At 42.4% G+C, this 14676-nt stretch overlaps 1 protein-coding gene across 2 annotated transcripts in view; it reads right to left on the reverse strand.

Annotated features, from left to right (window-relative positions):
- Positions 1-10678, reverse strand: part of LMTK2 (lemur tyrosine kinase 2) — a 95938-nt gene extending 85260 nt beyond the window's left edge. Inside the window, exon 1 of one of the 2 annotated variants that reach the window (XM_058569293.1) lies at positions 10327-10678. In XM_058569293.1, the coding sequence (XP_058425276.1) occupies positions 10327-10408 (82 nt within the window). In that variant the 5' untranslated portion in view covers positions 10409-10678. Of the gene's footprint in view, positions 1-10320 lie in introns of both variants that reach the window. The other variant, XM_058569292.1, reaches the window with a different exon arrangement.
- Between the last annotated feature and the right edge of the window lie 3998 nt (positions 10679-14676).

Raw genomic sequence — 14676 nt, forward strand, 5'->3', positions numbered from 1 at the left:
GGTTCCCAGGCTTAGACCTACACTACTCGTTGGCGGCCATGCTGTGGCAGCGACCCACATACTAAATAGAGGAAGATTAGCACAGATGTTAGCTCAGGACGAATCCTTCTCGGCAAAAAAATAAAAAAGAGAGTCCTGAATTATCTATACTAGTATATGAGCCTATGATGTTCTTAATCAAACCCAACTGATTATATAATCATTCTAATGTAGCAGTTCCAGAGATAAATACTTTCTTTAGCTCATCATAAGAATATTTTGTACTTATTAATACAAGCACAGCAAATATATTGAAATATATAAACTAGCTAAAAAAAAAATAGCTATTGAAAAACACGAAACAAGCTACAAATCCCAGGCTATTCCAAAATAAACTAGCTTAGAAAAATAAACTTTTTTAAAGCAAGATGTTAATGACATGATATTATACTGGAAAGAAATAACCCTGCAAGTTACTGTACAGGTCAAGAAGGAGGGGCTCTCACACTGTAGTGTGCCGTCTATTACTGGGGGCATCAAGAGCATCACTGTGTCAGACCTGCTCCAGCTTAGCTTCCTTGCTCATCTGCACTGCAGTGGGCAGGACCCTAGCAGTCCAGGCTGGCATGTCTACAACCATGAGGTTCTCAGCTCCCAGTGCCGGCATCCGACTGCCAGGCTACCAGCTCACAGTTTTTACTGATTATTTATACAGGATATTTATAAAATGTAAAGAGGCTATTATTTATATTGACTTCCAGAGAAGGGGCTGAAGTTAAAAAAAAAAAAAATATTTAGAGCTAACTGTGTTCTGCCCTGGAGTGTTTAAATTCCTTTGTGCTTATAACATACGTACTTTTCCCAAGAAGATTCTTCAGAACAGTACTCACGTATGGTGGTCAGGAGTAGAGATCTCTTCAGATTTTGTGTGTTGATATTAATTTTTAAATTTTAAATTGTTCTTCCTTCCTTGAGTCTCACTAGTTACACAAGTCAACAGTTTCTATTAAATAACTGATATTATTTTGTCTCCAGTAGAAGATAAAATATTTGTGTTGTGGGGGCAGAGAAATCACCAGAAAAGTATTATAAATGCAGATTCAGGCCAACCTCTGATTCAGATTTGGTTTGGGGCCCCAAAATCTGCATTTCTGCAAATACCTAGATGATCTTGATGCAAGTGATCCTGTTTTTTTTTTTTTAAATTGATGTTTTAATGGTTTTTAACATTGTGAAATTTTGGGTTGTGCATTTTCATTTGTCCATCACCATATATATGACTCCCTTCACCCCTTGTGCCCACCCCCCACCCCCACTGCCCCTGGTAACCACAGTACAGTTTTCTCTGTCCATGAGTTGGTTTATCTTCCACATATGAGTGAGATCATACAGTGTTTGTCTTTCTCTTTCTGGCTTATTTCACTTAACATAATACGCTCCAGGCCCATCCATGTTGTTGCAAATGGGACGATTTTGTCTTTTTTTATGGCTGAGTAGTATTCCATTGTATATATATACCACATTTTCTTAATCCAATCGTCAGTCGAGGGACACTTAGGTTGCTTCCACTTCTTGGCTATGGTGAATAATGCTGCAATGAACATAGGGGTGCATAAGCCTCTTTGGATTGTTGATTTCAGGTGTGTTGGATAGATTCCCAGTAATGGGATGGCTGGGTCATAGGGCATCTCTATTTTTAAGTCTTTGAGGAATCTCCATACCGTTTTCCATAGAGGCTGCACCAGTTTGCATTCCCGCCAGCTGTGTATGAGGGTTCCTGTTTCTCCACATCCTCTCCAACACTTGTTGTTTTTGTCTTGGTGATTATAGCCATTCTAACAGGCGTGAGGTGGTATCTTACTATTGTTTTGATTTGCATTTCCCTGATGCTTAGTGATGTTGAACATCTTTTCATGTGCCTATTGGCCATCTGTATATCTTCTTTGGAGAAGCGTCTGTTCATTTCCTCTGCCCATTTTTTGATAGGGTTGTTTGCTTTTTTGTTGTTCAGTTGTGTGAGCTCTTTATATATTATGGAGATCAACCCCTTGTCAGATGTATGTTTTACAAATATTCTCTCCCAGCTGGTGGGTTGTCTGTTCATCTTGATTCTGGTTTCATTTGTCTTATAGAAGCTCTTTAATCTGATAAAGTCCCACTTGTTTATTTTTTCTTTAGTTTCCCTAGTCTGGGTAGGCATGTCATCCGAAAAGATTCCTTTATAACCAATGTCAAATAGTGTGGTGCCTACATTTTCTTCTATGAGTTTTATAGTTTCAGGTCTCGCAAGTGATCCTGTTTTATAAAAACATCTTTACTTTTTCCCGAAACATCTTCAGCTGAACTGATATTGTGGCTGGGATTTACATCAAAACAATTGGGGCCAGGCCAGCAGGAAGGATACATGTGAACAAGATTCACCGTAAAATCAAAAATTGTTGATGGGTACATGAGGGTTCACTATATTATTTACTTTACTTTTGTGTATGTTTGAAATTTTCCATAATAAAAAATGAAAAGAAAAAAGAAAAGAAAAGCTCCGTAAACAGATCAAAACAAGTATATCGCCTCTCCCACTCCCCCCCATCCTCTTCAAGAGATAGACCTCCTAAAATAATTCTAACTAAATTCTTAAGCCCAAGAAGTTTCCCTCATATTCTTAGAAAATAGGCTGCTCTTGGAGAGAGTAAATCAAATCTGTCTTTCAAAATCTATTCTTCTAAAAATAAAAATAACTTCCTACCAATATCATCATATCACAAACATGGGATATAGATTGTTTATGGTGGTGTTATTAGTTGGTTAGTAGGTGTTCAAGTGACATGGAGAAAAAACATGGGCAGGGTCCTTCCAAGTCATCTGTCTCTAAGAGGTCCTCTGTCCCTCCAAAATCTCTCACTCTCTCTCTCTCTTTTTCCCAACACCTGGATTAGATATAGGAAGCAGAGGATCAAAACTCTATTATAAATGTCCCAGTAGCAGCAAGCAAATCCAGTGCCCTGATCTTGGTTTCTAATATCATTCTCCAACAAAAGGAACCAGCCTGAAGAAGAGGCTGATTCCAGGGCTGGAGCAGGGAATACACAAAATGAGCCTATAGCCTCTTGTAGTACCAGAAAGTAAGGAAGTGCTAAAAAAAAAAAAAAAAAAAAGATGAGAACACGTCAACGGGACACAGGAGCCAACCGAAAGAGTTCCCAATGGCCAAAGCTGGTACAATTTCAAGACCAAATAACATAGTGTTCGATTATAACTCAAAGTGAAAAGTTCATATCCATGTGTCAATATTGATATAAATAACTGAATAAGGAAATAAATGGGGGAGAATAATTAAATTTCCCATACAGAAGAATTCCAAATCATTTATATACTTGTTCCTCAAGGAGGCGGAGCATAAGTCAACACCACGTAAGTGTGGGCTGTGCACACTACAGTGTGAAGAAGGGAAAAGAAAGTAACCGCACAGTGGGGAAAGCTGACAAACAGTACCTGAGCCACGCGACCAAGTGACCAGCCACGTTGAAAGCACGTACCCTTGAAATGAATTGATGAGAATGGCACTTTAACCCTGTGGTCTTCCTCCCAAAAACATACACCACCATCTAATCATGAGAAAAACATCAAATAAACGCCAGTTGAGGGATATTCTACAAAATACCTGACGAGTGGTCCTCAAAACTGTCAAGATCATCAAAAACAAGAACAAGAACAACAAAAACAACAGACTGGAGGAGCCTAAGGAGCCATGACAACTAAATGTAACGTGGTGTCCTGGGACAGAAAAAGGACATTAGGGAAACACTAAAGAAATCTGAATAAAGTATAGGCTTTAGTTAGCAATACTGTCGTATTAGTACTGGCCTCCAGTCATGACGAATGTACTCAGCTAATGTAAGATGGTAACAACAGGGAAAACTGGGTGAAGGATATACAGGAACTCTTTGTACTATCTTCACAACTTTTCTGTAAATCTGAAATTGTTCTAAAAGAAAAAGTTTATTATTAAAAATAAAACAACTAGAAATGGCCTCATTCCAGGCAAAGGACTGTGGCTAGATGAAAAGTAAAGTTTGCAGGAGAATGAGAGGCTCTAAGCTTATACTGTCTCCTTTTAACACACAGACTCTGGTTGGGTGAACTTAGCTCTCCAGTACCATCTTTATCATCCCCACCCACAAACTCTGAGCATGAGGTACCACGTAAACACTAGAAATACCAAGGATATAAGACATAGCCCTTGCAATCCAGGTGAAGAGACAGGACTTAAAGAAACAAGTTGTGTTTGCTAAGTGCAAACAGTAGTCTAGTACAATGAATCCAAACCTTTTTGATCACATAGCCCATAAGTAAATTTTCTTTATAGTCCTTCCATTTCACATAATTTTACTTATTTATAAACCATAAAAATAGGTTGGTGTACCAATATATTCTATACCTTAAAAAAGTCATGAAAGTCAACATTTTTAAAAGATGAAATGAAAATAAATAAAAACATAAGTTCCAATGTTTTCATCCTGCGCCCCATGGAACATCTTGTTCCACAAGTAAACACTCTAGAAGTTCATTAGGGGTAGGAATTTCCAAGGTCTGGGTAAGAAGAACGGTCTTAGTAGGGAAGTTGCAGCTGCAAAAAGGTTTAAAAAAAAAAGGAAAGAAAAAGATACAGCACTAAGAGATGCAAGGAAAAGTCAGGCAATTACAAACAGAGAGAACATATGAAGAGCCAGAAGATGGGAATTTGCACAGCATATTGTGCGAACTATAAGGAGATCAATTTAGCTCTTAAGAAAGTGCCATGAAAGGTGGAGAGTGGGGGCAGGGAAGACAGATGGACTATAGCAGAAATCCAGCTGCAATGACCTCCCTTGACCAATGCTTCCCAAACTGGCGTCAGATGCTGGAGGCCAGGGGCTACCCCAGCCACATCACATCACATGGTCTTGGCACATCTATTTGACGTGATGGTAATACAAGCCTTTTAAAACAAACATATAGTAAAATGCAAAATCGGCCAAACCATCAAAAACAAAATGTAAGTTTACCACCAACCCTCTAAAGCTCCAGGAAAGCCAAAGAGTACCCTGTCACTCTTCCATAGGCCGGGGGAGAAATGGCAGAGCACTGGCCTAGACCCAGATGGGACAGGGACAATGAAAGGCACTCGGTGTGTTATGCTTTCAGGCACCTGGGACGTTTGGCACCAAGAGTTCTCATTTTTCCCACTTGAATCACAACAAAGTCAAATGAAATTTGGAATCTCTGCACTGTGCTAACCTTTGCAAAAAAACTTTTTTGAAATACTGAGGTTATTTGCCTGTTCTTTGTGGCAAATAACTGTAAAGCCAAAGCATGGTTCCAAATTAGTCACTTGCTACAATTTAAAAATACTTCACTTCAATATTTTGCTTCAACACAGTGATTTTACCATACTTCCTCAGCTTTCTCTGACAGTGTCTTCATATGAAGTTTCACAGAGAAGTTGAGAATCAAATCTAAAAACGCCCCCAGATGTAGCAGTCTGTTTTAGACCAGGAATGTTTGTCCAGCTTCTCCTTTCTATAATATTCCTCTTCTCGTGTCTGAGTAATAAGTAAAAAATTCTTAAAGAATAAAGCACACGGGGCTGGCCCGGTGGCGCAAGCGGTTGGGTGCGCGCGATCCGCTGCAGTGGCCCGGGGTTCGCTGGTTCGGATCCCGGCATGTGCCGACGCACCGCTTGGCAAGCCATGCTGTGGCGGTGTCCCATATAAAGTGGAGGAAGATGGGCCGGTCTTCCTCAGCAAAAAAAAAAAAAGAGGAGGATTGGCAGATTTTAGCACAGGGCTGATCTTCCTCACACACACACAAAAAAAGAATAAAGCACAGCTACAAGACTGCAAAAATACATTATTTTAAAAGAGAGAGAAGGCAAGTCAGTCATACTCATCTCTCCAAATGACAGTTTCTAAGGGGAAGCCTCAGCCCGTGCTGGTTCTACCACAGCCGGGGTTAACTGGCTGCCTTCACGATGCCTTGAGGAAGTATACAATTTTGTTTGGGATCAACTCAACTTAGATCGCTCGTGATTCCTTTAAGTAAATTAAAACAAGCAATTGTTCACATACAAGAGCTTTAGTCACCCTGACGTTTAAAAACAGGTTTATTACATAAAAGCGGACTAATCCAGATCATCTCTAAAATTTCTAGCATAATTCCCCAACACTGTGAATTTCAAGAAGTAACAATATCATTCTATATATCATACTTAAATACGCCAGATTTCTTTCTAAAGGATCTCTTCTTCACCCATCATATAACAAGTTATTTTGAGTAACAGATTTTTTTTAAATCCAGTAAGTTCTATGAATTTCATGACAAGCAGTTACCACTTTGAGTTCCTTCTCTGAGGCCATACCACCCACCATTAGCCAATTCTATGATAACCCACCAAATTTACCAAGAAATCCGAAGCAATGAAGAACTCTACCTTGCCCAGTGCCTAAACTGTAGCAGCCGTGGCATACCACCATGACACACCACTGTGACACTGCCTCACCCTCCTAACGACCCTTAGGTAAATATTATCATCATCCTTCTTTAATAGGTGAGTTCTAAGAAGCTAGAAGAGGTCAAGTAACTGGCCCAAGGTCTTAAAGCTATTGAAGTGACAGAAGAAGGCCTCACACCCAGACTGACTCCAAAGTCCAAGTTCTGTCTATAACACCTGCTCCTCCTGTGATTGGCTTGTGCCTTTTATTCCCAATAGACTGAAAAGTTAGATTCTTTTATTTTCTGGTGAGGAAGATCGGCCCTGAGCTAACATCAGGGCCAGTCTTCCTCTATTTTGTATGTGGGATGCCACCACAGCATGGTTTGATGAGCGGGGTGTAGGTACAGCCCACAGTGGACACAGAGGGCCCAAGAACTCTCTAAATTTCAATAGAATTGCATGAACAGACAGCACATTGATATCAGCAAATATGTAGGGATTTGATAACTTCAATGCTGATCAGCTACAAAACTGCTAGACAGACTTCCTATGACTGTGCAAATGAGCATATTTAGTTAACCCAAAAATATCTCCAACTGAAGGCAATTACAGCCTTCCCAACCTAGATCAAATCTCAAGACTTATAGCCATAAATCCTGAAATAATGTATACGGAAAGCCTGTTGAAAATAATTTTTATTTCTCAGAGGCTGCTAAAACAAACAGAAAAATTCACACTTTAGAAAGCACTTCCCTTACTTCAGAAATCTTTTTCAAGATACAAGACTGTTTGTTTAATCTAAAACGAGAGCCTCGGTTTCACAAGCTGCTGTTTAATCAGTAGCTGAGTCCCATCGGCTTCACGGACTTCCGTGAGGTCCTTTATCTGGAACTGCTAACAAGCTTCCTCTGTACTCTGTGACCTAATATAGCACAGAACAATAGAAGTGAGTTTCCTTGCCTAACCACTATCCTAATATTAATAACAAACTGTAGATTTAGAGGAATGCCTTCACACATACAAGTACAAGATCTTTATGATGTGAATCCTGAGAATCTTACAAAAGGTACAACATACATGTTTTTCAAGAGAAGAACGATCTGATAACTACCATCTGGAGAAAAGAATTTCTTAACTGTAACCTTAGTTTGGCAATTTAACTGTGCATGAAAACAGTGGACTTTCTCCCTTTACGTAAGCTTCCTAGTGAGGATCTCAGGATCTCAGTCTATGTCATAGAGGCCCCCGCAGAAATACAGATTCTCAGGGAAAGGGGGCTCCCAGAGAGGATGGAAGGGGCTCCCAGAGCCATAAAGAGAGGCCTGAAATAAAGTTCAACCAAGAAATGCTTTCTTGCCTGATGGGCAAAGGCAATCCACATATTTACAAAGCTTCATTATGATTGAATGGATAAACATCTTTTCCAACTTCTGAACCTAGAAATGATTTTGGATGACACAGAAACCTTGGAAAATGAACTTCAATTTAAATGCTGAATTTTAATTAACTGCCTCACTTGTTTCCCCATGCAAATGGGCTGGCAAAGGATAAAATTCAAGTATTTTTTTCCAACCTATTTTTGATAAGCCATGCTTTCTCCAAGGCAGTATTAACCAGTTTGAACTTTAAGTAGAAAGAATAAGGCCAAGGAGGCAAAAGTCTCTACGCAATGGGTCTAGCATTGATTTGAAAATGGCCAGCCCTACCTTCATATAGAGTACAGGCCCCCAGTAATCAAAAGCTTGAGAATTACTATGTTTTCAATATTTAACCACTCGTTTATCTACCATACATGTCAAGAAAAGTTCCTCTTTCTTAACCAGTGAGATCACTTATCAGGATTAGCTTAAAAGTTTCTTTATTCTTCCTGGTCTAGTACATCTTGGTCAAGAATATACCTCAGTTACCAGGATTTATCATCTCTTTTGGATAGAAAGACAAACCCCCAAATCTACGTGTGATTGTGTGTCTTTTCCACAGAATTTAACCCTAGGTACCTGTCTACATATGCTACATGTCTAACCATACAGTCTCCAAGCAACAGAACATGAAGGGAAAATCTGCAAAAGCTGCTATAAAATTACCAAATATTTCCTTATGCTTTATTTATGTCACGATTTGATATTTCTATTTACGGATTAATTTTCCTGATTGCTTTGTTTTATAACACACCAAAAAAAATTTAGATTTTATGATTCATACCTCCATAAAACAGTAAAAGAATGGAATTAAAAATATGTTAAGAGGTTTACAGGCAGACACATTTCCATAGGTTCCCACACAGAACCTGCTTTTCAAAACATAAAAATGCTATTAAGTGCAAAGTCATCTGGAAACTTCTTGAATCTGTTTCACATAAATTCTCTTTATCCACTACCCTTCTCTAGCGCTAATTTTCAATTTCACCACCAGTATCTTTCAACATCAATATCAACACATTTCCATATAGTCTTTTATAACTTCCCAGGTACTTTCTGTGACTCTTACCTGGGCTGCCTATACATTTCTAATAATATTCACTCTTCTTTTCTATCAGATCAGAAAACAGAATTCACCTTACACATATTTAATCTAAGGCAGTGGCAGAAATTTAGCAATACATTATATATTACAATGATAACTGTAATACTCAACTAAAGGGTGCTCAGTGACATAACCTGGTGTAGCTCTGAAAACAATTATATATAGTTTTCATTGTAGATGTGTTTGCAAAATATGTTCCTACTGGGGACAGTAACTTCCACATTCTGTATCCAATTAACATCATTCTAAAATAACTCTTGACCTCAAGAGTATTCCTAAACAGTTACAAGACTTGAAGTGGTGAAGTAGAAAAATCGCACAACTACCAGAATTAAGACCAGTGTTTTAGTTGTGGCTCCACCTACAAGTTAGCTCTGTCACTTTAGGTAGGTCATTTGACCCCAGGGTCTCAGTGTCTTCAACTGCAAAACGAAGAATTTAGACTCCACTTTTTTTAACGTCTCTTCCACCTCGAAAATTCCATCAATCTATGAAATTTCAGTGTCCCCCCATTTCAAAGATAAGCAGCAGATGACAATGGCAAATTAGCCTAGATTTTTTTTTCCCTTCAAAAAAAATGACCCAACTTGGGATGCTTTCCTGGGTTGAAGTTTTATCTAGGAAAATAAACCACAAATGAAAATGACGTCGAGAAAATGGGGAGAAAAAAAGAAAATCACACACTGATGTAGCTAAAATAGAAACTTCAATCACCGTTGGGCCATTTTGTCAATAGTTATTCAAAGGCTGCTGCTCTAATCACTGGCTTCCCAAAATAGAAATATTTATAGTCGTTTCCTTCTCATTCCCACAGATTCAATGCGAAAAAAAAGCACAGCGTCTAAAATCAATTTACAACTTCAGAACAAGTTGCAGGGAGCGAAGGAAACTCCGCACAGCTCTCCAAGTCATTGCATTTGAGTCTGATTAGGGCTAAACAACGGTTCTTATTATAAGATGTGAGAAACGCACAGCAGGCAGGTGACATCTGGAAAGGGAAGCAGAACTGCCAAGAAGGGATGCAGGCTGACGACCTTCACGCAACAGGTCCAGAGCCGGTACCGCAGCTTACCCCGCGAGGGGTCGGTCGTGCCACCCTGGTCGCCGCCCTCCCCATCCCCAACCGCCTCGCCTCGCCCCCGCTTCGGCCCTCGAGAGGCAGCACCCCCCCACCCCCCAACACGCCCCTGCGGCAGAAACCTTCCTAAGCGCTCGCTTCCCCGGGCCTCCCCCCCCCCGGCAGGCCCTCCGATTCCTCGGCGCCGAGGCCGGACCGGGCCTGCCGCCTCCTCCCAGCCACCCCCGTCGCAGCGGCTCCGCAGCCCCGTCCCCGCCGTGGGCCCGCTCACCTGCACCTGTTTGCGGAAGTGGCGCGGCCCCGGCACTGCCGGCAGCCAGGAGTAGTAGCAACAACAGCAACGCCGGCGGCCCCGGCATCTCGCTCACAGCGCGGCCCCGAGGCCGGCTCTCAGGTCGCCTTCCGTCCGTCCGTCCGTCCGTCGGTCCTGCCTCCCTCAGCTGCCTCAGCGGCACGCGCGCCGGCTGCTCCTGAGCACACGTCGCTTCGGCCAAACCTCAGCCCGGCTCCTGATCCGCACCCGCCGCTCTGGCCACAGAAACACCATCCTTCCCGCCCGCCGCCTGCGCCGCCGCCGCCTCTCAACAGCAACAACGGCAGCTACCCTGCGGAGCCGCAGGCCGGGGCAGCCGCGCTCCCGTCGCCATGATGGGCTGCGTCATGTGACGTAGGGCGGGGGGCGGGACGCCGTGATAGACAGCCCAGCCAGCCAATAGTCAGTTCCACACCGGCTCGAGTGGCCCCGCCCATCACCCTGTCAGAGGAAGGGTGCGCCCCCTGCAGACGGAGGAGTGCGTGGGCAGCAGGTAATGCCGACAATTATTTTAAATTTAAAAATACAGGGAAGTATAAGGAAGACAATAAAAGGCATCCAGAATCCATCCTGAATTTTCTTCTCAGTATTTTAAAACGTGTAAAAATAGGCCTGTTTTGTGTTCTGCCTTTTTTACTTGTCATAGGCGTTTTAGGCTCTTCTCCTTAGGTTGACCTCCACAGCCTATCAGCCATCAAGGAGCTTTGGGCTTTTTATTTCAATTCAGCAAGAATAGAATGTCTCTCCCCTCGCACCCATTGACTCAGCTCCTGAGCTCTAGATGCTCTCTTGGCCAAGTGTGCCCTTCCTGTTCTGTCTTGGCCACCTGGCACACTTCCTTTCCTCTGTCAAGACTCACCTGAAGGATGACGTCATTTAAGAAGGCCCCTCCCAACCCCAGGAGAAATAACTAGCATCCCCTAGTGCCCCGCCCGGGCCTTGGACAGACAGCTGCCCTAGCTGCCATCTTTTATTGTTCCTGTGACTGTAAGCCTTCGTGAGGACAGGAACTGTGCCCGTGCCAGCTGAGGGTCCCCAGGGGTTGGCGCAGGGTCTGACTCCGAGGAGGCATTCTCTAAAGGAATGGTGCCTGGTCCTGGTCCTGCGTGCCAGGGAAGAGCAGCTCCCAGGTGCTGACCCCTCCCCACCAGAATCAATGCGCAGCCAACAGGTGAGAAGAGACCATAGTCCTGTAGAAGGGGTAGAAAACACTTTCCAGGTGGGAGTAACATAGTGATCAGAGACCTGGAGGTTGGGAAAATGCTGGCTTTTCTGGAGAACTCATTTGTAGTCCAGTTTGGGTGTGAGAGGAACTGATTTGAATCTTATCAGATGCGGCTCTACCAACTGGCCACAGGGGTGCCTCCCCAGTTCTCGAAATTCCTCAAATGTCCATGCTAAAAGCCAGCTCTCTGCGGTGCTAACCCAGTGCTGGACACACAGACGATGCCCAGGGAATATTTGTTGAATGATTAAGGCAAGCCAATAAACACCTAAGTAAACACATAGCTGGAATGTGAAATGCTGAGTTAAAGCATCCATGGCTGTCTGCTGATCTCTATGTGGGAAAGGGAAGGAAGGCAAAGGTCTAAAAAAGAGACAATCACCTCCTTGTGTTCTACTTCTATCAGGAAGCTCCAGACTCTGAGTTTGAGGAAGCCAGAGAATGCTCACGCTGTGTACCGGGAGGAGTCACTGTGTTTGCAGCAGTGTCAGCCCAACCAAGGCCCTGCCTCATAATCTTTGTGGTTATTAATCATAATTAAAGTGCACCCCAACAACAACACATCAGACCACAAACGCAAAGCAGGTTTCGTTATTATTTGAGCAAGCCCAAAAGTTTTAAGAAACTTTTTTTTCCACTTCACAGAGCAGGGGTTAAGGTACACATTCCTCAGGGGGTGTCTAATGGAAACATTTAAACTACCACCCACCTCACCACTCACACCTTTGCCCAGTGCTTCCCTTGAAGACTTCTAGTTAGAGAATTTATAAGACAAATGAAAACCTGTTTCCTTTCTTTAGTTTCACCTAGGAATCAGAAAACAGCCTTTGGCACAATTTGGGATTAGATCCCTAAGATTAGAAGCAATATCTTTCAGTGTTCCTATAGCCATTCTCACCTGTGCTCAGCCTTTTTCAATTTTTCTTCCATGCCAAGCCATCACTTGAACAATGCTACTGGCATTGTCTGTCCTGCCAGCAAGCTCTGGCTGAGGGCTGGATGCTGAGGGATGTGGAGTCAGTTTAGTACTGGGTGAGCATGCATCTTTGAAGGTCTGGTACCCACTGGGTACTCTAAATGTTTGCAGGGCTGAGTTGGATCAAATTGCTGCATCCATGAGGGTCCTGTCAGTGGTATACTGGAGCCAGCTGGTACCAGCTCATGAAAGCCAATTGTTAAATCTTCAGGAATTTTGCATGCCAGTTGTTAGACAAAACCATTGTTTAAAATTAATTTATATAAACTTGCAATTAAATGAATTATATTAAAAACAAAGGTGATAAGGAGAAACATTTCCAGAAAGGAAAACAATGAGAACACTGGCAAAAATTGCCAAAATCAACTTCTTCAGAACTCTAGAAATTAGCCAAAGGTTTGCAACAACACAAGGAGCATTTAGTAAAGAAAAATGGCTGAATCTCAGTAAGTACTGTGAGCTTTGTGGCATTTTCACTTGCTGTATTCTCATTCTTCTTTCCCTATCTCCATGGTAGCCTTGAAAACCAGCAGCCTCGCAACCACAATAGCTGTGAAAATGAGCAGCCTAGCAGCCAGTGGAGGCGACAGAACAGGTTTGGTGCTCCCCCTAAAGCTACATCTCCAGAGAACTTGCACTTTGACCTGTCAGGCAGCTCCCTAGAAAGGCACCATTCACAAGATTTGTCTTTATTTGACATGACTCAACACCGTCTTAGTGTTAACATATCCCCAGTTTGTTGAAAATAATCAGTGGCAATTGTTTAACATGGCAGCTTCCTGAGCCAATGATATCAGTTGGCTGATTGAAAACTTAAAAGAAAAATTTAGGGAATGATGTGTCAGTGGGGGCTTTGAAAAGCTCCAACGTATTCCTGGAAATCTAGAAAACCATGCGCATGGGCTGGTTTTCTGTACCATGGGGTACAGGGCTGTGCACAGGCCCAGGAAAGACATGAGAAGCCCCAAATCGCTCATCCCTGGCTGATGTTGAAGCTCTGTACAAGCAGGAAGTGAAGGCTGGGGCAGAATTTTTTGTTTTTTGGAGGAGGAAGATCAGCCCTGAGCTAACATCCATGCCAATCCTTCTCTTTTTTTTGCCAAGGAAGACTGGCTGTGGGCTAACATCTGTGCCCACCTACCTCCACTTTATATGGGATGCCGCCACAGCATGGCCTGACAAGCAGTGCATCGGTGTGCGCCTGGGATGCGAACCTGGGCTGCCAGCAGCAGAGTGTGCACACTTAACCACTACGCCACGGGGCCGGCCCCTGGAATTTATTTTTTTATTTATTTTCTCTGAGGAAGAGTCACCCTGAGCTAAGAACTGTTGCCAATCTTCCTCTTTTGTTGCTTGAGGAAGATTAGCCCTGAGCTAACATCTGTGCCAATCTTCCTCTACTTTGTATGTGGGTTGCCGCCACAGCATGGTTCATAAGTGGTGTAGGTCTGCGCCCAGGATCTGAACCCATGAACCCAGGCTGCCGAAGCAGAGCAGTGAACTTAACAACCACACCATGGGGCCGGCCCCCTGGGGCAGAATTTTAAACTGTGGAGCATTGAAGGCATGCCTCAAGACACGTACAGAGACTCTTAGCAAAACTGGGGAGACACATTGGTTCAAAGGATTTAAAGAAATCTCTGTACAATTATTAGCTGACCATTAAGCTAGCTGAACAGAGACTTCAGTGGCCACACACAATTAAAAATGCAGGCTTCACAGAATTAGTCCAGGAAAGTCACTAAGCAAATGAGTGGTGGCAGCAGCAACCAACAGCAACAACAAAATAAGTCTTGGGGAAGGGCGATATCAGGGAAAACTGGTTTCCAGAGTTGCCACACTATATGATTTAAAATGTCCAGTTTTCAAAAAAACAATTGCAAGACATGCAAAGAAATAGGAAAGTCTGCTCCATACACAGGATAAAAAAGCAGTAAGTAAAAACTTTCCCTGAGGAAGCTGAGAAGGTGGCTTTAATAAACAAAATTTATAAATAAATAAAAACCTATGAAATTTTAAAACAAAAAAACAAAAATTATAAATAAATCAGCTAAATATGTTCAAAGAACTAAAGGCAATCATGTCTAAATAATTAAAGGTTGGTTGAAAGACA

The sequence above is a fragment of the Diceros bicornis genome, chromosome 26, assembly GCF_020826845.1.
Source record: "Diceros bicornis minor isolate mBicDic1 chromosome 26, mDicBic1.mat.cur, whole genome shotgun sequence".
Taxonomy (NCBI): domain Eukaryota; kingdom Metazoa; phylum Chordata; class Mammalia; order Perissodactyla; family Rhinocerotidae; genus Diceros; species Diceros bicornis.